General features: G+C 34.7%; 4 protein-coding genes across 6 annotated transcripts; 2 read left to right on the top strand and 2 right to left on the bottom strand.

Annotated features, from left to right (window-relative positions):
- Positions 1-144: 144 nt before the first annotated feature.
- LOC116342018 (delta(3,5)-Delta(2,4)-dienoyl-CoA isomerase, mitochondrial) lies at positions 145-1758 on the bottom strand. The gene is made up of 8 exons (XM_031769483.1): positions 1697-1758; positions 1558-1615; positions 1359-1479; positions 1096-1288; positions 981-1038; positions 693-919; positions 449-595; positions 145-342 (listed from the first exon to the last, which is right to left on the bottom strand). Exons 2-8 carry the CDS (start codon positions 1610-1612, stop codon positions 244-246), a joined length of 900 nt encoding a protein of 299 aa, XP_031625343.1. The 5' UTR covers positions 1613-1615; positions 1697-1758; the 3' UTR covers positions 145-243.
- A 138-nt stretch (positions 1759-1896) lies between these two features.
- Positions 1897-3305, top strand: LOC116341931 (TIP41-like protein). The gene is made up of 5 exons (XM_031769358.1): positions 1897-2028; positions 2095-2252; positions 2330-2729; positions 2852-3013; positions 3094-3305. The coding sequence occupies exons 1-5, from the start codon at positions 2023-2025 to the stop codon at positions 3181-3183; spliced, it is 816 nt and encodes a 271-aa protein (XP_031625218.1). The 5' UTR covers positions 1897-2022; the 3' UTR covers positions 3184-3305.
- On the bottom strand, positions 3298-5064 carry LOC116341930 (annexin B10). The gene is made up of 4 exons (XM_031769356.1): positions 4898-5064; positions 3822-4530; positions 3584-3765; positions 3298-3508 (listed from the first exon to the last, which is right to left on the bottom strand). Exons 1-4 carry the CDS (start codon positions 4910-4912, stop codon positions 3452-3454), a joined length of 963 nt encoding a protein of 320 aa, XP_031625216.1. The 5' UTR covers positions 4913-5064; the 3' UTR covers positions 3298-3451.
- A 1021-nt stretch (positions 5065-6085) lies between these two features.
- Positions 6086-14299, top strand: LOC116341965 (gastrula zinc finger protein XlCGF26.1). 3 transcript variants are annotated; one of them, XM_031769410.1, is made up of 7 exons: positions 6086-6368; positions 11283-11404; positions 11473-11511; positions 11639-11774; positions 11873-11982; positions 12164-12238; positions 12315-14299. In XM_031769410.1, the coding sequence occupies exons 2-7, from the start codon at positions 11363-11365 to the stop codon at positions 13428-13430; spliced, it is 1518 nt and encodes a 505-aa protein (XP_031625270.1). In that variant the 5' UTR covers positions 6086-6368; positions 11283-11362; the 3' UTR covers positions 13431-14299. The 3 variants fall into 3 exon arrangements, with proteins under 3 accessions (XP_031625270.1, XP_031625267.1, XP_031625268.1); XM_031769407.1 differs by having other exon boundaries at positions 11461-11511; XM_031769408.1 differs by lacking the exon at positions 6086-6368 and adding an exon at positions 9749-10134 and having other exon boundaries at positions 11461-11511.
- The last annotated feature ends 1290 nt before the right edge of the window (positions 14300-15589 follow it).

Genomic DNA, 15589 nt, shown 5'->3' with positions numbered 1-15589 from the left:
CATGAAAATGTCATGTTAAAGTTGGGACACGGACACCAGGTGGTGCTGTTGTCGGACTTTGAATAAGAAATAAAATTTGAACAAAGTATAAAAATAAACACATTTCCTATTTGAAAAATAGCAATATATATATTTTTTTATGTATTTATGTTATTGGTATATATATTTTTATTTTTTGAGTCTTCGAAGACAATTTATAAGTAAAAAAATCCAAATCACCAAATGAATATCAAGTTTCATGTGTTAAAGCTTGGAAAACACTGGTTTCTCTCCTTTCGTTGCCTGTGCCATACATGCAGCTATAAAATCTTCACCTTGCAAATTCAATCGATTGATTTCACGCTGAAAATACAACAAAAATACAAAGTTTTGTTTGATGTTAATATTACCATTGAATTGAGTTTAGTTCAAATTGCATACACAGCTGCATTAAATGATTGTAACTCACAATTTGATCGAGCCCCTCTTGATTTGTGTGCTCAAGTGAATAAACCAAATTCTTCTTTGTCGCTTGCACTGCAACTGGACTCTTACTCGCTATTTCCTCTGCCAATTTAATCGATTCATTGATCAGTTCATCACGACTGCTAAATATCTACGTTAAAACATAAAAGTTTCCCAATGTTAACTGACTTCAATTTGAAGAAGGAGATTTTGACATTCAAATTTTGAACTAATTTTTGGTAACTAACCCGGCTCACGAAACCAAATGAAAGTGCTTCTTTGCTATCGAATTTTCGTCCAGTGAAACAGAGTTCTCGCACTAAACTTTGATTACCGACAACTTTACCTAAACGTTGTAAGGCACCGACATCTGCAGCCAAGCCAAGGTCGATCTCTTTTACTGTAAACCAAGCATCTTCGGTGCAATAACGAATATCGGCAGCCGTAACTAAACTGGCGCCAGCACCAATACAGGCTGAAAATAAAAGTTTCCTAATGTTAACAGACTTCAGTTTTAAAGAGGAGATTTTGAATACCTGAGTGAATAGCGGCGATAACCGGCTTTGTACACACCTCTAACGATGAAATTGCATCCTAACCATGAAAAAACAATATGAAAACCTTTCCATGGATAACATTGATTGATTGTACCTGATATGTTTTGATTTTCTTGTCCAAAAAATGGCCCTTTCGAGCTGTGTCTTCGATTTCGGCCAGTTGTTGAGCCCATGACATCGATTCTTTTAAGTCCAAACCAGCTGTAAAATATTTACCCGACCCACTCAAAACGATCACTCGACAGTCTGGATTCATGCTCAATGCTTCGAAACAGTCTTTAAGTTCGCTAAAACCAGATCAAGTATCGAGATTGATTATTTGATTTCTATTTTCCGACCATGTTAAATACGACTTACGTCCACAGTGCGTGACTGAATGCATTGAATTTCTCTGGTCGATTCAATTCGACTTGTGTAACAAATGGTTTTGGTTGGGTCAGTGCCAAGGTTTTGTAAGCTGTTCCACTCATTGCACGCACTGTAAAATAAACAAACAAAGAGATAAGTACACGAATTGAAAATCATTGTATTTTATGTAAAAAAATTATTTTATTACCAAAATTGGTTTTAATTGCCGAATTAAAACCGGATTTGACAGCACTTCTAAACATTATCTGCAGTTAATCCAATGAAAACAAAATTTAATACGAAATTTGGACGACGAGTTGTTTTTTTGGCAAATGAAAACGATATACTTTCACCGTTTATAAGTCAAAGTCCATATATAACAACAAACCGGTGACAAGTAAGTGAAAAAAAATAAACTTCACTATATGGTACAAAGAATAAATTGAGACATGTAAACACTTGGAATGTGCATAACGCGACGTTAATTTGCGTCAAAAAACGGAGCAAGCTCAATGTATTCATTTGACTTTGACAGTTCCGAGCGAAAATCAATGTTCATAGTGTTTGTTCATAAAATCGTCACAACGAAATTCATTCAGGTGCTTGCAGGCCGAATCGATCTCTAAAATATTTACATAATTTTTCTTCTGATTGAAAGCAGACAATTGACACGATGGAGGTAAAGTTTTCAAAATGTTTTGGAGATTTGACAAAAATGAATGAATTTCTTTGTATTTCACCGCAGATTGATCACGATATTCCGCGGCTGCCAGTTGACACAGAAAGCTATAAATTCAATGGCGATTGGGATATTGTTTACCATAAGTCACATATTTTGAAGTCAATGTGCACAAATAATCACAAATGTATTAAAGATGATCCGGGATGCTGTGAACTGTGCTGGTGAGTTCTTCTTTTTTTTAAATACAGAAGTGTGATTCAATTTGTTTACAGTATTCCAATTGCTTTTTGTAATGTAGCTACGAATTCAAATTGGAATTGCCACACTTACCTGAGATGGTGTTTTCAAAGAATAATCTTGTATTGACACACAAAAATGGTGCACGCATCGAATTCAATCCGTTGGATGCACTGGCCAGAGTTAAAAATGGTAAATCATCGATTCGTGTTGCATGTGCCGATGAATGGAAAAGCAGTCGTGACGACGCAGCCAATATGCAAGAGATTAAGCCGTTCGATTGGAGTTTTACGACCGATTATCAGGGCACATACAACGATAAAATTCGATGCGAAGACACCGACGCCAAACTAAACATTTTTAAATTGATGCAAAAGGAACGAATTCTATTTTATCATGATCTCAGCCTATTTGAAGATGAATTACATGACCATGGTATTGCTGCTTGCTCGGTAAAAATTGTAAGTGCAAAAGTCTGAGGGTCAAATTTTAAAATTGGAAAGTCAGAGCAATATTTTTGCCGCTACAGGATATATTTTCTTGTAATTGAACGTTGACATGTCATTTTTGAATTTCATTTTAGCGCGTTATGCCGTCTGGATTTTTCATATTGCTATCGTATTTTCTACGAGTGGATGGTGTACTAATACGCATGAATGGAACTCGTTTTCACTATGAAATTGGCAATAATTATATTTTGAAAGAGTACACGTCAAGAGAAGCAAAATTCGAAAGTATTAAACATGTAAGTAAAGTCGGTGGTGTTCATCCATTTAGCCAAAATGAAAAACTAATGATTTTTTTCCTCTTTACTCTTGTTGACAGCTTCCCCCGGCCATTTACACAACGCCAAGCGAAATCGAAAAGCATTTAACTATCACATTGAAGAAAACACAAAAGCTATTTTTCGATTAGATGAAGTAAGAATTGTTCAAAATTGTGATTCACTCCCTCAAAATTACGCTGATGCAAGTGAAAATTGTACTCTAAAATATGAAACTTTAAATTTTAATTAAACGCATAACGTAATTCGTAAATAGAGTGTTTTTATTTTGAAATAATCTTTTTATTATAATAACAATTCATAGGAGCCATCATAGAGTATGGTATGATTAAAAAGTATCAACGATTTAGAATAGTAATACAATATTATATAGAAGGGTGTCATTCTGGTAGCTGCAATTTAGACATCACCGATCAAAGCGCACAGTGCCTTCTTGTAATCGCCAGATGTTTCACTCTGTAATTATCAGAAAGTCAGAAGTTACATTTAGTTACAGGTCAGATCAGTTCCCGGCTTTCAAGCAAATCATACCCGAATTGCACTCAACAAAGTACGATTGTATTTCCGTTCAAATTCCACCTTAATATCATTCAAATCAATTTCAGATCGCGAGACAATGATTCGAATCAATGTTGAATCGTCTGTACCCATACCTTTCATGGCACCATACAAACGTGTAGCAAAATATTCGACAGGCGATTGAATGCATTCCACTGAAAAAAGTTATAAAATCTAAAAACTCTTCTTAAATAAATATTCCAATACTAACCAATGGCTTGCATCGCCTCGGCCAATTCGCCGCTAAGTTCGTGCTTGATTGCCTGTTCGATGGTATTGCCTGAGAGTTGTTTGTATTCATCGAAGACCAATCGTAGTTGTTCGAAGCTGGCGTGTGCCAAGATTCGATTAAAAACGTCCTCATCAGTTCCCAGTTTCGATTCACCGGCTTCGTATAATTTGGCTGCTTGTTCTTTGGCTAAGGCACTATCAACATTTCCACTTTCATCGCGAGCACCAATCAATATCAGCGTAAGCAACCGTCCAAAGTGACCGGATGTCTCACTGCAAACGTGTTCAACCAGCGGCCTTTCATACATATCTTCGTATGTGGTTACAATTTCTTTGATTTCATCATTGGTTTTGGAGCATAGAATTTCAATCAAAACCGATTCTTTGGTACCAATCCCATTCATTGCTCTTTTCAGCTCTTTGCAGAGGTACGAAACATTTGGAAACATCAAAGCAACAATAAGATCTTCAAATTTTCCCCCGAGTTCACTTTTCAAGTCTTGAATCAAGTCACGACCAAATTCACTTAAAAAGTATTGAATGATGTCTTGTCGCTGTGCATTCGAACGAGCCGTTAAAATTTCAATAATCACCTCTTCGTTAGTACCAAATCCTTTCATTGCATCGCGCAAGGCATCTCCATCAGCAGACGGGGAGTGATTCGCAACAGGAACAACGGTTGGCGATAGCTATTATTCAACAAAGATTTATTCATGACTTTCAATCAGGTGGAGTATCGTATTTGACTGAACTCAACTCAATTTTTTTGGAAACTGAAAGACTCCACTTGTCAGTTCCATATAAATTCCAGCTGAGCTCGGCCAATTGAGCAATTTTGAATGGTTAAAAATATACTATAGTGTAATTTGTGGAAAATTAGTGCTTAATGCACAATCAGTGCATTTGAGCCAACCAAGCACATCCGTTTTATATAATTTAGCAAAAAAAAAATTCTTAGTGACACCGAACTGGACAAAAAATGTTTTGCAAAAATATTTCAGATTCAGCAAATCGAATCTGAAATATTTGAAAATAAAAAAGAATGAAAAAATGTACCTTTGAGTTAACCATGATTTCTTCCGCGACCAATCACTTTGAGAAAATAAAGAATTTCGTTGATTTGCTGATTTTTTGTGTTCGTGTACTGAAATCACGTATGATGTACGTCAATATGAGTCAGCGCTGGTACATTACAAGTACATACGGAAAGTAATCATATAAGCATCTTTTTTGCATCTAAATTTAATATTGTTTATGTGTGCGCGAGAACGAAGACATCTTATATGCATATATTCGTGACCAATTGTTGGACAATCACAAATGCAAATTAAGTTAAAACAAGCATGTACCGGTATCTCAGTGTGGATGGATTATACTTTGAATTGAAAAAAAAGCAGACAACGCGGTAAAATCATATGACGCACTAAATCTATTAACAAAACAGCAATTATCTTAAAACGGGTTTGTTTATTCGTCAAAATCGGATTCTATTAACCTTTTTTCCAGTTCATATCCTTGGACTTTTGAATTTAGAAATATTCTTTTTTGGCATTTCTATTTTTAGATCGAATTATTCCATATCGGCAGACCTACGATTTTGTCTCGGTGTCAAATATTCTAATGAGAATCATTCGAATTTGAATTGCCGCCAAAGCGCAGCGTGCGCTCCAAAAAATTGATTCAATTTAAAATTGCTACACATTTCGATGTAGTTTTCCGTTTAAAATTTCGAAATAAATACCAAAACAAGTCCTGTTCATAGTGTTTCGGATGCATGATCAGTCTGAAATAATCAAATATTCTCTCATTTGCAAAAAAAAAGGGATTTTTTTTCGCAAAGAACATTAAAAAAAAACACCGTAAATACGTTGCTGTGCGGTAAAAGTAAAAAGTGTTTTATTGAGTGCGAAGCCGAAAAATTAACGCATCCAATACATATGCAGTCCATGCGCCCAGTCAAATTCTTCATCGGCTGTGAGTGTATATGTGTGCGCGATATTGAGCAAAACGCATGCGCCAGCCATTCGCTGTAGGGAGTTTCAAAATACAAACATTTGACAGTAGTTTTGATACTCTTTTTTTGGCTCGTTCTATGTGCTATTGCCGTGTCTCAGTGCGTTCGGTTTCGCCGACGGCATTTTCATATATTTCTCCGCTCTTCGCAATGGACAGAGATCTCATGCAGTCTCTCTGTGTGTGTATGTAAAGCATCATTGTATTGGATTGGTGTTAGTTACTGTTTCATATAGGAGGCATTGCACAAATACGTGCACAGTGGTACGCGAACAGTGAGGCACAGCCAGTGTATCGGTAGAGTGAAAAAAAACGCAAAACCCGAAAAAAAGTTTTATTGTTGTTTCTTGTGTGTCGAAAGTGTGTTTAAAAAAAGAACCATATTCTAAGTAGAAAAAAAGTGCGAAAAAAAAACAACTTTTAACGAGTAAACTGGTGAACTGGGAAACGGGCGAAAATTTATTGTGCGGAAATTTATGTGTGCAATGTAAAAAAATTTTTGGATTGAATTCAGGTGCGTCTTGATTTCAATAAGCAGCTCAAAAATTCAATTTTTAATTATACAGCGGAAAAATGTGCAAACTTTTAATATGAAACATACCGACAACGACTCTGTTGAAATACAAATGAACGCATTTTGTAATTTATTTCATTTTTTGCTCGTTGCTCTGACTTTGATTTAGCGGCGCTAGCAAAACGCATACACAACAGACCATTCTGGTCGTTTTACTCTCGCTTTCTGGTGACGGCGCTTCGCAATAACAATAACTCTAACGGTGGCCGTTTTTTAAATATGAAGGAAATGTTTTCTTTTTTTCTTCTGAAAAATTTCGGCATTAATTTGGTTTCATTCTCAATCGTTTTCGATACAAATGTGAATTTCAATCCATAGAACCGCGTTTAGTACGATTAGTGTGTTATATCGCAATAAAAAAAACAATGCTAATTTTGTGCAATGGTAGTCAGTAGTTGTTAGCCAAAAAAGTGCGTTGAATATAAAGCCACCACAAAAATTGGCGGCTTCATTAGATGTGCTGTAAATCATTTTCGTTTAAAATATTTTTCGAAATTCGGCCTTTTCTCTCCCTCTCTCTCTCTCTCTCTCTGGCTTCGTTTCATCCAACCAAAACCGAAAATGAAACATACAATTCACAATGCAAGAAGTAGAGGGCGAAAAGTGAAAATTATGAGCACATCAACAAAATAAATAATTTCTTGTTGTTGTTGTTTTTGCATGTATGCATATTCGCGAGACAGAGGCCGAGAAATTGAAAAGAAAGAGAGATAGAGAGAATATGGTTGTTGTTGTAAGTTTTTTTCTTCTTTATTTTGCTCCCACAGACGGTATTATAAATGCACGGCTATATTATGCTATATAGCAAAGCGCGGTGCTATATAAATATTTGTTATATGTCTATATCATTGTGCATACAACAATTTTATATTTTCATATAGTATAGCAACTCACCGATTCGGTTCGTTTTTTTTCTCTTCTCTTCTCTTCTCTCTTTTATTATTACGTTTATTCCATTCTACACACTGAATGCATGTATAAGCCGACGACGGCTACGACCACGATTCAGCTTACGAACATAGAGAAACATCATCGAAACATTTTTTATATATATATAGCACGTATATTTATACCGTGTGTGTACATGTACTGATACAGAAAATTCACGGTTTCGGTTTAACATGGGCAAAGACGACGCAATGAGAGACTTTTATTTTGCCTCATTTTCTTCGCTTGTTCGCTCGGTGATCGTTTTGGGTTCGCTATTGCTAATGCCGTTTTGTGTTATTGTTGTTGTTATTGCTGTTGTTGGTGTTGCTGATGCCGTCGTTGTTCTCGTTATTGCTGCCGTTGTTCGCGTATTTCGTCCGTCTTTTATTCGATTACACTTTGTCTTTTTTGCTCAAGTCGTCAGATTCGGTTGGGTCGGGGCTGCGATAAAGTAAGAGAAAGAGAGAATGAGTGTAGATGTGTATGCATGTGTTAAATTTCTTATTTCATTTTATGCCTTTTTCGTTTTGTGCTATGTGTTGATTTTGTATGTGCGTTGTTTTTCTTATTCTGCTTCGATGGTCTTTTTTTCTATTCTTTCTTGTTATTTTTTTTTCTTCTCTTCATATTATTGCGTTCTCCGTCTATCAGACAGTGTTGAATGTGTGTTTTTTTTTTCTCTACGTCGTTCTTGATATTTATTTATTTTGTTATGTTTTTTTTTCGTTGAATTTTGTATGATTCTCGTCAGTGAGTAGTTATTGTTGTTGGTGGTGCTGCTACTGCCGCTTATTTTTTTTAGGCCTTTCATGTAGAATATGTGAATGGTTTTATACACATTTATTTTTCACAATTTTACTTTTTTTGTCGTCGTAGTCGCTGTTATTGGATTTTTTTCTCTCTTTCTCGTTCATTCCATTTGGGCTCTTTCTCTTTTCTGTCGTACTTTCATTCGCATCGCATTTAAATTGTTGTGCGTGCTTGTTTGGTCCTTTGACTCGAGAATGCCAAAGCATGCAATGTGTGTACCCTTTCTATTCAAGAACCGCGTAATCCAAAAGTCGTACACACATTCAAATGACTACATACACTTTGGGGATTTTTCCCTGTAGCGTTTTCAAAGCATCTACACTGTTGTCTATCCAATTTCAATGTCCAGATATAATTCGAAACGTAGAGAAACAAAAAAAATAAAGATTCAAACAATACACATCCTGACAAAAAGTAGCGCGAAGCCGGCTGATACGTCACACAGCGAAAATAACAAATCATAAATTCGGAAGGGGGCAAAGCGGAATTCGAATTAGATGTGAATTATCCTATCGAACAGACTATATACTTGTACTTATATTCAAAATGATGTTCGACACTCTTCGTTTGGTCAATTTCAATCAAGCGAGCGCGCCAGAGAACACTCGCTCATTCTCCATACACACACCTTCAAAATATGTACAATTGCTCTGCGGCTCTTTTTCATTTGTCCACTTTGCGCGAAATGCGCGTCAATGCGTGCGTATGTGTGTGCATGCATAAAAAGTATGGATGCGAATGAGATGAGTGTCTTGATGTTTGCTGCTTTTTTTAACATTCATTTTGAGACTTAAAAATAAGCAAAGATCAACAGAGAAAAAAAAATAAACAACGAAACGAATTACAACGCACCGAAAGAGAGGGAGAAATACAAATCCCAAAGAGAATCGTTATACCTGTGAATAAAGAAAAAAACAACATAGAAGCAACGATAACAACAACTACATCAGCAACAACAAAATTAAACATTTTTTTCGTAAAATGTAAAAAAAGCGAACGCAAGAGATAGACAAACAGATTAAAAAAAACGAACTACAACGAAAATGTTATGTACGCGCGCGGTATGGACGATCTATCTATATTTGCTTGTTGTTGTTGTTTTTTTTTCATACATTTCGTTCTCTGCGTTGTTTTGCCTTTTTTCCATCTCTCTTTTTTTTCGACGAACAACAAAAATATACGCATTCACGAAACCAAAAGGAGCTAACAAGCGCACAAGCGTTTAGAACATCACAAAACAGCGAACGAAAAAAAATTCAAGATAAAGATCGAGAGAGGGAGAGCAAAGAACACACATGAAAAAAAAAATATTTTTAATCTTCATTATTCCGTATTGCATTCATCCAAAACGAAAAGATTTACTAATTTTGGATTCATCTACATCATCACATTCTTCGTGCTGGTTGTTATTTTTTTTCGTTTGTGTTTCTCTATCCGTTTTTAGAATTTGTTTTTGCTTTTTGGAAAAAGCATCCCAACTTTTGCTTGGGTCTATAGCACTCGATCTCGACGGTTGAACAGCATAAAAATGCAAGAAATATCCAGTATTTTACTGTATATCGTACGAAGTGTACGTTGTTCAGTTCGTTAAAAATAAAAATAAAAAATAAACTCATTAAAAATAGCGACAAACGCGAATTACAAAAATCATTCTAAAAATACATCAATTTGATATTACGGAATATTTACAAGTTACCGGGTAACAGTTCACAAACGTATGTTGAGTGTGAGTCAGTTGCTGCGATCGTGTTTACATATTTTGTGCGCGCTGATTACGTGCCGGATAATTAAAAAAAAAACGACAACGTCGTCACATCCATAAATGATTTTTCGCGGTCAATGTAAATTGTGTCGTGCAATTTCGAAATTTACATGACTGGTCGTTGAGCGAGAGAGAGAGAGAGAGAAACAGGAAAAAATTCCTTTTTTTTCTGGAAGTGGTTGACTATGCATTTAAGTCACTCATGTAAATATTTGATGATTATAAATAATCTACCTGTAAATATCCCAAGTTGAAAAAAAAAAACAAACGATCAAAACAATAACATACTTCAAATCTAATCTTGCTGCAATTGAAAACATGATTGATGATTACAGCGACGATGTATTGGTACTTTTGGTTAATGTATTATATATTTATGAGTGTGAGTGTAGGTTCGTGTGTGATTGTCTTAAATCGGTTTATGTATCGCTACATGCACACACAAAGTGGAGGAGTGTCGCGATGCGAATTGCTAACATTTTTTATGAATCAAAATTTTGGCGGTATTTAGACGCTCAATTGTAATTGTATTCGGCTATAAACAGCCATTCGGTTGCTATATTATCGCTGTTTTGATGTTGTTTTTCTGTTTTGTTTTTCGGTTCTGTTATTGCGCAAATATTCCAATATTGTGAGCTCGTACATAGTAAACGGTGTTGAAAATATTGCGCGTCATTGCGTATCACTGAGCTATCTTTTTTTAAATGCGATTCACATTTAATTCAATGAATATTATCGAATCCGGAGATACAAATTGATAAACCTAACCTCATAATATACAAACATACATATAACGCCAATTTGGAATGATAAAATATATGTGGCAAATTTCAACGCAACGTTTCAACACTTGGGTGATTGTTTGATATGCAATTACCAGGCATCCATATATATTTGCCAAATTTGTGTGCAAAAATGAAGTGACACAGTGCGCCGTTTGCCCTGTATGTTAGCCTGCGTCGCTCGATTCCGGGGACATACTCAATAGAACTTTGTTGAAAAACCGATTAAAATAACAAACTGGCGCGCAAACGCTCTGCAAAATGTTTACTTTGGATAATGAAAAATAAACAATTCGTATTCGATACTACAGTGATGTCTTCACAGTTTGTGGTTTCTCCTAAAGATTACTCTTCGACAGCTTTCCATGGCAATTCGAACTTGGTCGCTTGCAAAGGAAGTGTAAATTCATTTGTTGACGACTTTCTTCTCATTTGGCATCATTTGAACCGGACGAAATTAAAAGTGTTTTTTGTTTTGAAACGATTTTTTTCTGGGATTCTAAATAATTTTGAACGAAAAAAGTTGCAACGTCAAAATTACTAATATTTAATCGTTTTTTTTTATTGCAGATTGATTGAACCGAAGAATATCACAGCGAATCTATTGAGACGTTTGAAGAAATTGCAATTTATTGCATTAAGCCAATAAAATGCAGGCGGTCGTTGGTGATGTGAGAAAGGGCGATGCAGCGGTGAGTGTGAAATGCACTTCGATATTTTATTAAACATTAAATTTTCAAAAATGCAGAATTTCTTTCAGCTGGCATACGAACTGGAGAAATCATTGCAAAATGTGGACGTAAGTATTTTTTTTTTTTTTTTCAAAATCACGTTGAAATTCTGTGGTGTTCTATTGAATTTCATTATTAAAATCAAATTTTGTTCGTCGCATATTCTGATGGATTCTTAAATTTATGTTGTAACAGCAAGAACAATTGATGTACGGTGAAGAGGGAACGTGTACTTTGTGCTCGAAAACGTTTGCCAGAAAATCATCGTTACTAACTCATATTCGGAATCACACAGCTGAACGAAAATACCAGTGTCCAACTTGTCAAAAAAGTAAAATCAATAATACTCTCGTAAAATATTCAGATCGATTTGATGACGTGCTTTTTTCACACTTATTCTCTATTCTCTTTCGATATTTTCATTTATAGCATTCACACAAGCGGCCAATCTACGGAATCACGAACGAATCCATTCACAAGTGCGTCCGTATGTATGTGGCGATTGTGGCAAAGCATTCACGCAAATCACAAATTTGAATGTAAGTGTTTATGCAATATAAAAATAGTAATTTATTACACTCATCAACCGAGACTCAGTGTTTTTTTTCGGCAGAATTGTACAATTTATTAAACACTCAAAAGGAATTTCCAACCATATTTTTAACTGAAAAAAAATGGCAAAGATTTTTAATCTGTGTATGTTGTTATTCTCTCCTATAGAATCATCGTCGATTGCATACTGGCGAGCGTCCGTTCGTTTGTATTGAGCCTGAATGCGGCCGATCATTTGCACAAGTAAGTAGAAAATTGCAAATAAATTGAATCAAACTGAAAATCTAATGCATTTTGTTATCATTCGATTTGTGTTTAGGTTACTAATTTGAATAACCACATGAAATCTCACCACAAAATCCAGCAATATGTTTGCAATCAGTGTCCGCGTCGTTTTACGCAAGTGACTTCATTAAATCAACATCTTCTATTGCATAGCGGTTTTAGTGGTTTGGTGTGTCCTCAATGTCCCGATAAAACGTTCAAGCAACAAAATCAATTGCAACAACATATGAAATCGCATGGTTTAAGTTTTCCTTTCGAATGTACAAAATGCGATGAAAAATTCTTGCAGGCAGCACATTTCAATCAGCATTTGGCATTGCATGAAGAATTCAAATTCCGATGTACAATGTGTTCGAGCAGTTTCAATCAGGAAGCATTGCTGAAAAAACACATGCAACGACACATTGACGGTCGTTATCATCAATGTCCCGAATGTTCAAAAGGATTTACGCTAAAAAATCAACTAAATAAGCACATACAATTGGAGCATGCAAGCAGCGAGGCAGCTCGTTTGTTGAATAAAAAACGCACATCAACCGTTGCCGGCAAATTCAATTGCTACTTTGATAATTGTGATGCTTATTTTGACACAAACGATTTGCTGAACACGCATTTGAATAATGTCCATGGATTGGCACTAATTAAAAGTCAAAATGCTGGCACCGTCAATCAGGAAGGTGGCCATGGTGGTGGTGGTGGTGGCGGAGGCGGCGGAGGTGGCCGCAGCAAAAAGCAAAAGGCACAGTCTCATGCACAAAATATGTTTGCCGAGCAGCTAAAGATTAAGGAAGAAGAATCGCATCATCATGTCCAACAGCAGCACGTACCGTTATCCTTGCCGCTTGGAATTTCGTTACCATTACCGCCATTTATGAATGGCAATGGTTCGTTACAGGCACAAAATCAACATATGCCACAAATGAACGTTATGTTACAGCATGCCCATCAACAGGTACAGCAGCACATTCAACAACAACAACAGCAGCAGCAACAACAACAACAACAACATCATCCGCAAAATCACGCTCATGCCATAAACATATCGAAAGAGAAAAACAAGTGCCACGAATGTAATATTATCTATTCAAATGAAACCGATTACAAGGTTCACATGTACTACAAACACTTCACAAATGCCAATAAAATGTAAACCCGATCGATGGAGCACAGCTATTTTGTCTTTCGTTTTAACGAAAACCAAGAATTATCGAAGAAGCGCGCACTCTTTCATTTCCGACGATCGATTTTGTTGCTGATTGATTTATGATACCGATCCGATCGTCAATCAATGAAGAGACATTGTTTCACAGCACCTACTTTTCACAAGTCTCTAATTCACACTCATACACAGACGGACGAAGTGAAATTGAATTAATCAGTTCTTTTTTTCTGTTTCAGTGGTTAACACAAAATTATTATTATTATCATATATTTCGGTCGATTCAGAGAAGAATACAGAAGAGAATGCCAACCAAACGAATTTATCTTTTTTTTGTGATCTCCTCAAAATTATTTAAAGCTAAAAATGGCATAACATTTTTGGCAAAAACACATTTATACATTGTTTGAATAGCATGGCGGCCATAAATTTAAAAAATATACATGGCGACATTTTGGCATTAATTTTTATTTAACACTTTTGGTTCAAAATTGTCAAAACAATTTTTTAACCGCGGCATTTTCTATACGTACTGTCTCACTTTGAATCACTCAGGCATTTATATTTAAGAAAATCATACTTCAAACCACTGAAACAATTGAGTAATTAGAAAAATGTAGACCATTTGATTTAATTGCAATTGATAAGAATTATACAAACAGAAAACACACAAAAAACATGAACAACAAATAACGATTTAGAAAACAAAAATGAATAAAAACAGCCCAAATATCAGGCTTCATTTTAAATGGCATATTTGAAAACTGGAAACAGTTTTGCAATCACTGATGTGATTGGTGCAAATGTATCTATAAGAAAAATGAAAATTGACGTTATAACATTGAAATTTACAAAAAAAATATTTGAATTAAAAATGATGGAAAAACCGATGATATTGAGAGATAGTTAGTTTTGCACATGTGACAAGAATAGAAAAGAATCGAAGAGGAAATTTTGTAATTGACTTAGCCATTAATAGAACTTCATGTGCACATTTGAAGAAAAAGTCTCAAACTAAGCAAGAAAAAAGAAGCAAACAAACAAAAAGATCTATTTTATTTTACACTGGATGAAATTCTGGTCTTTTTCTGGCCATGTAGGTATTTCAATGTATATAAACAAAAAGAGAACCTACCTACGCCAAAAAAGGGATAATAAATTACGGACAAAAATATGATAGAAACATACGTGATTAAGTGTTGTCTTAGTTTGTCATTTCGAAAATTCTATATTTAAAAAAAGAGAGAAACAAACAATAATGACTTGAAAAGGCAGCGCAAACAATTTTGAAATTGAAGCATTTTTTTTTATTTTATGTATACCAACATATGATTTTATTAAAATCTGAAAGAATTATTCCTAAGCCCAACTATTTACTTCCATACCATTAACAAAATGAGAATAAAAAAAAATTAAAACCGATTTATGATGCTTTTGCAAAAACCATAAACATTAAGCAAAGAAAAAATGAATATGAAATCAACGATGCAACATTTATTTTGACAAAAATAAACAAATCAAACATTTAGAATTGTAATAAGGGAAGAAGAATCATCATTGAACCACTTTTTTTTCCTCTTTATTTGACGAATTTATTTTATTTTTGATTTTGAACAATTCGAACACTTAAATTTTACTCATTTCAATATTCTAATTTTAGTAGGTTTTTTCTACTTTTATTTTGACAAAAGAAAACAAAATTATTTGCTTTTATGTATATTAGAGAGTCGTAAGTGATGAATATTATTGGAAACTCGAAATGGAAAAAACACAAATTCAAAATTAGTTTAGCGATAGCAATTCAAAAAAAAAATGAAATTATTATATTATATTGATATTGATGATGATACAATAAAACAAAATCATAATAAAACAGTTTTCTTTCTTAATATTCATTGAAACGTGGAAAATATGGGATGGTAATTTGAGTGATTTCATTTTTAGTTATGTGCGATTTTTGAGCATTATCAGCTACAAAAAATGCACACTTTGAAGTAAAAAAAAATATTTGAAAAAAATTAACCGACTGCTTTTGAAATGGATCGCATTTTAAAATGGAAAAATCGTATGTACCATTTATTGAGTTCGTGGGGACATATTATCGCATTCTGCTTACAACAAATCAATTTGTGAAACATGAGAACATTTTT

Source organism: Contarinia nasturtii, unplaced genomic scaffold, assembly GCF_009176525.2.
Source record: "Contarinia nasturtii isolate CC-2019 unplaced genomic scaffold, AAFC_CNas_1.1 Cnas_scaffold_810, whole genome shotgun sequence".
Classification (NCBI taxonomy): Eukaryota; Metazoa; Arthropoda; class Insecta; order Diptera; family Cecidomyiidae; genus Contarinia; species Contarinia nasturtii.
Note: the sequence above shows the minus strand (reverse complement) of the source record. Positions and strands in the feature narration are given on the sequence as shown.

Bases quoted from the DNA above. Each gene is read 5' to 3' on its own strand.
- LOC116341931 (XM_031769358.1), top strand. The intron at 2,253-2,329 runs GTGAGTTCTTCT...TTTGTAATGTAG, and splicing joins GGATGCTGTGAACTGTGCTG to CTACGAATTCAAATTGGAAT. The intron at 3,014-3,093 runs GTAAGTAAAGTC...TCTTGTTGACAG, and splicing joins AATTCGAAAGTATTAAACAT to CTTCCCCCGGCCATTTACAC.
- LOC116341930 (XM_031769356.1), bottom strand. The intron at 3,766-3,821 runs GTTAGTATTGGA...AACTTTTTTCAG, and splicing joins CGAGGCGATGCAAGCCATTG to TGGAATGCATTCAATCGCCT. The intron at 3,509-3,583 runs GTATGATTTGCT...TGATAATTACAG, and splicing joins CTTTGTTGAGTGCAATTCGG to AGTGAAACATCTGGCGATTA.
- LOC116342018 (XM_031769483.1), bottom strand. From the start codon at position 1,612: ATGTTTAGAAGTGCTGTCAAATCCGGTTTTAATTCGGCAATTAAAACC. The intron at 1,480-1,557 runs GTAATAAAATAA...TTTATTTTACAG, and splicing joins GGCAATTAAAACCAATTTTG to TGCGTGCAATGAGTGGAACA. The intron at 343-448 runs GTGAGTTACAAT...TTGTATTTTCAG, and splicing joins AAGAGGGGCTCGATCAAATT to CGTGAAATCAATCGATTGAA.
- LOC116341965 (XM_031769407.1), top strand. From the start codon at position 11,363: ATGCAGGCGGTCGTTGGTGATGTGAGAAAGGGCGATGCAGCG. The intron at 11,775-11,872 runs GTAAAATCAATA...TTTCATTTATAG, and splicing joins GTGTCCAACTTGTCAAAAAA to CATTCACACAAGCGGCCAAT. The intron at 12,239-12,314 runs GTAAGTAGAAAA...ATTTGTGTTTAG, and splicing joins GCGGCCGATCATTTGCACAA to GTTACTAATTTGAATAACCA.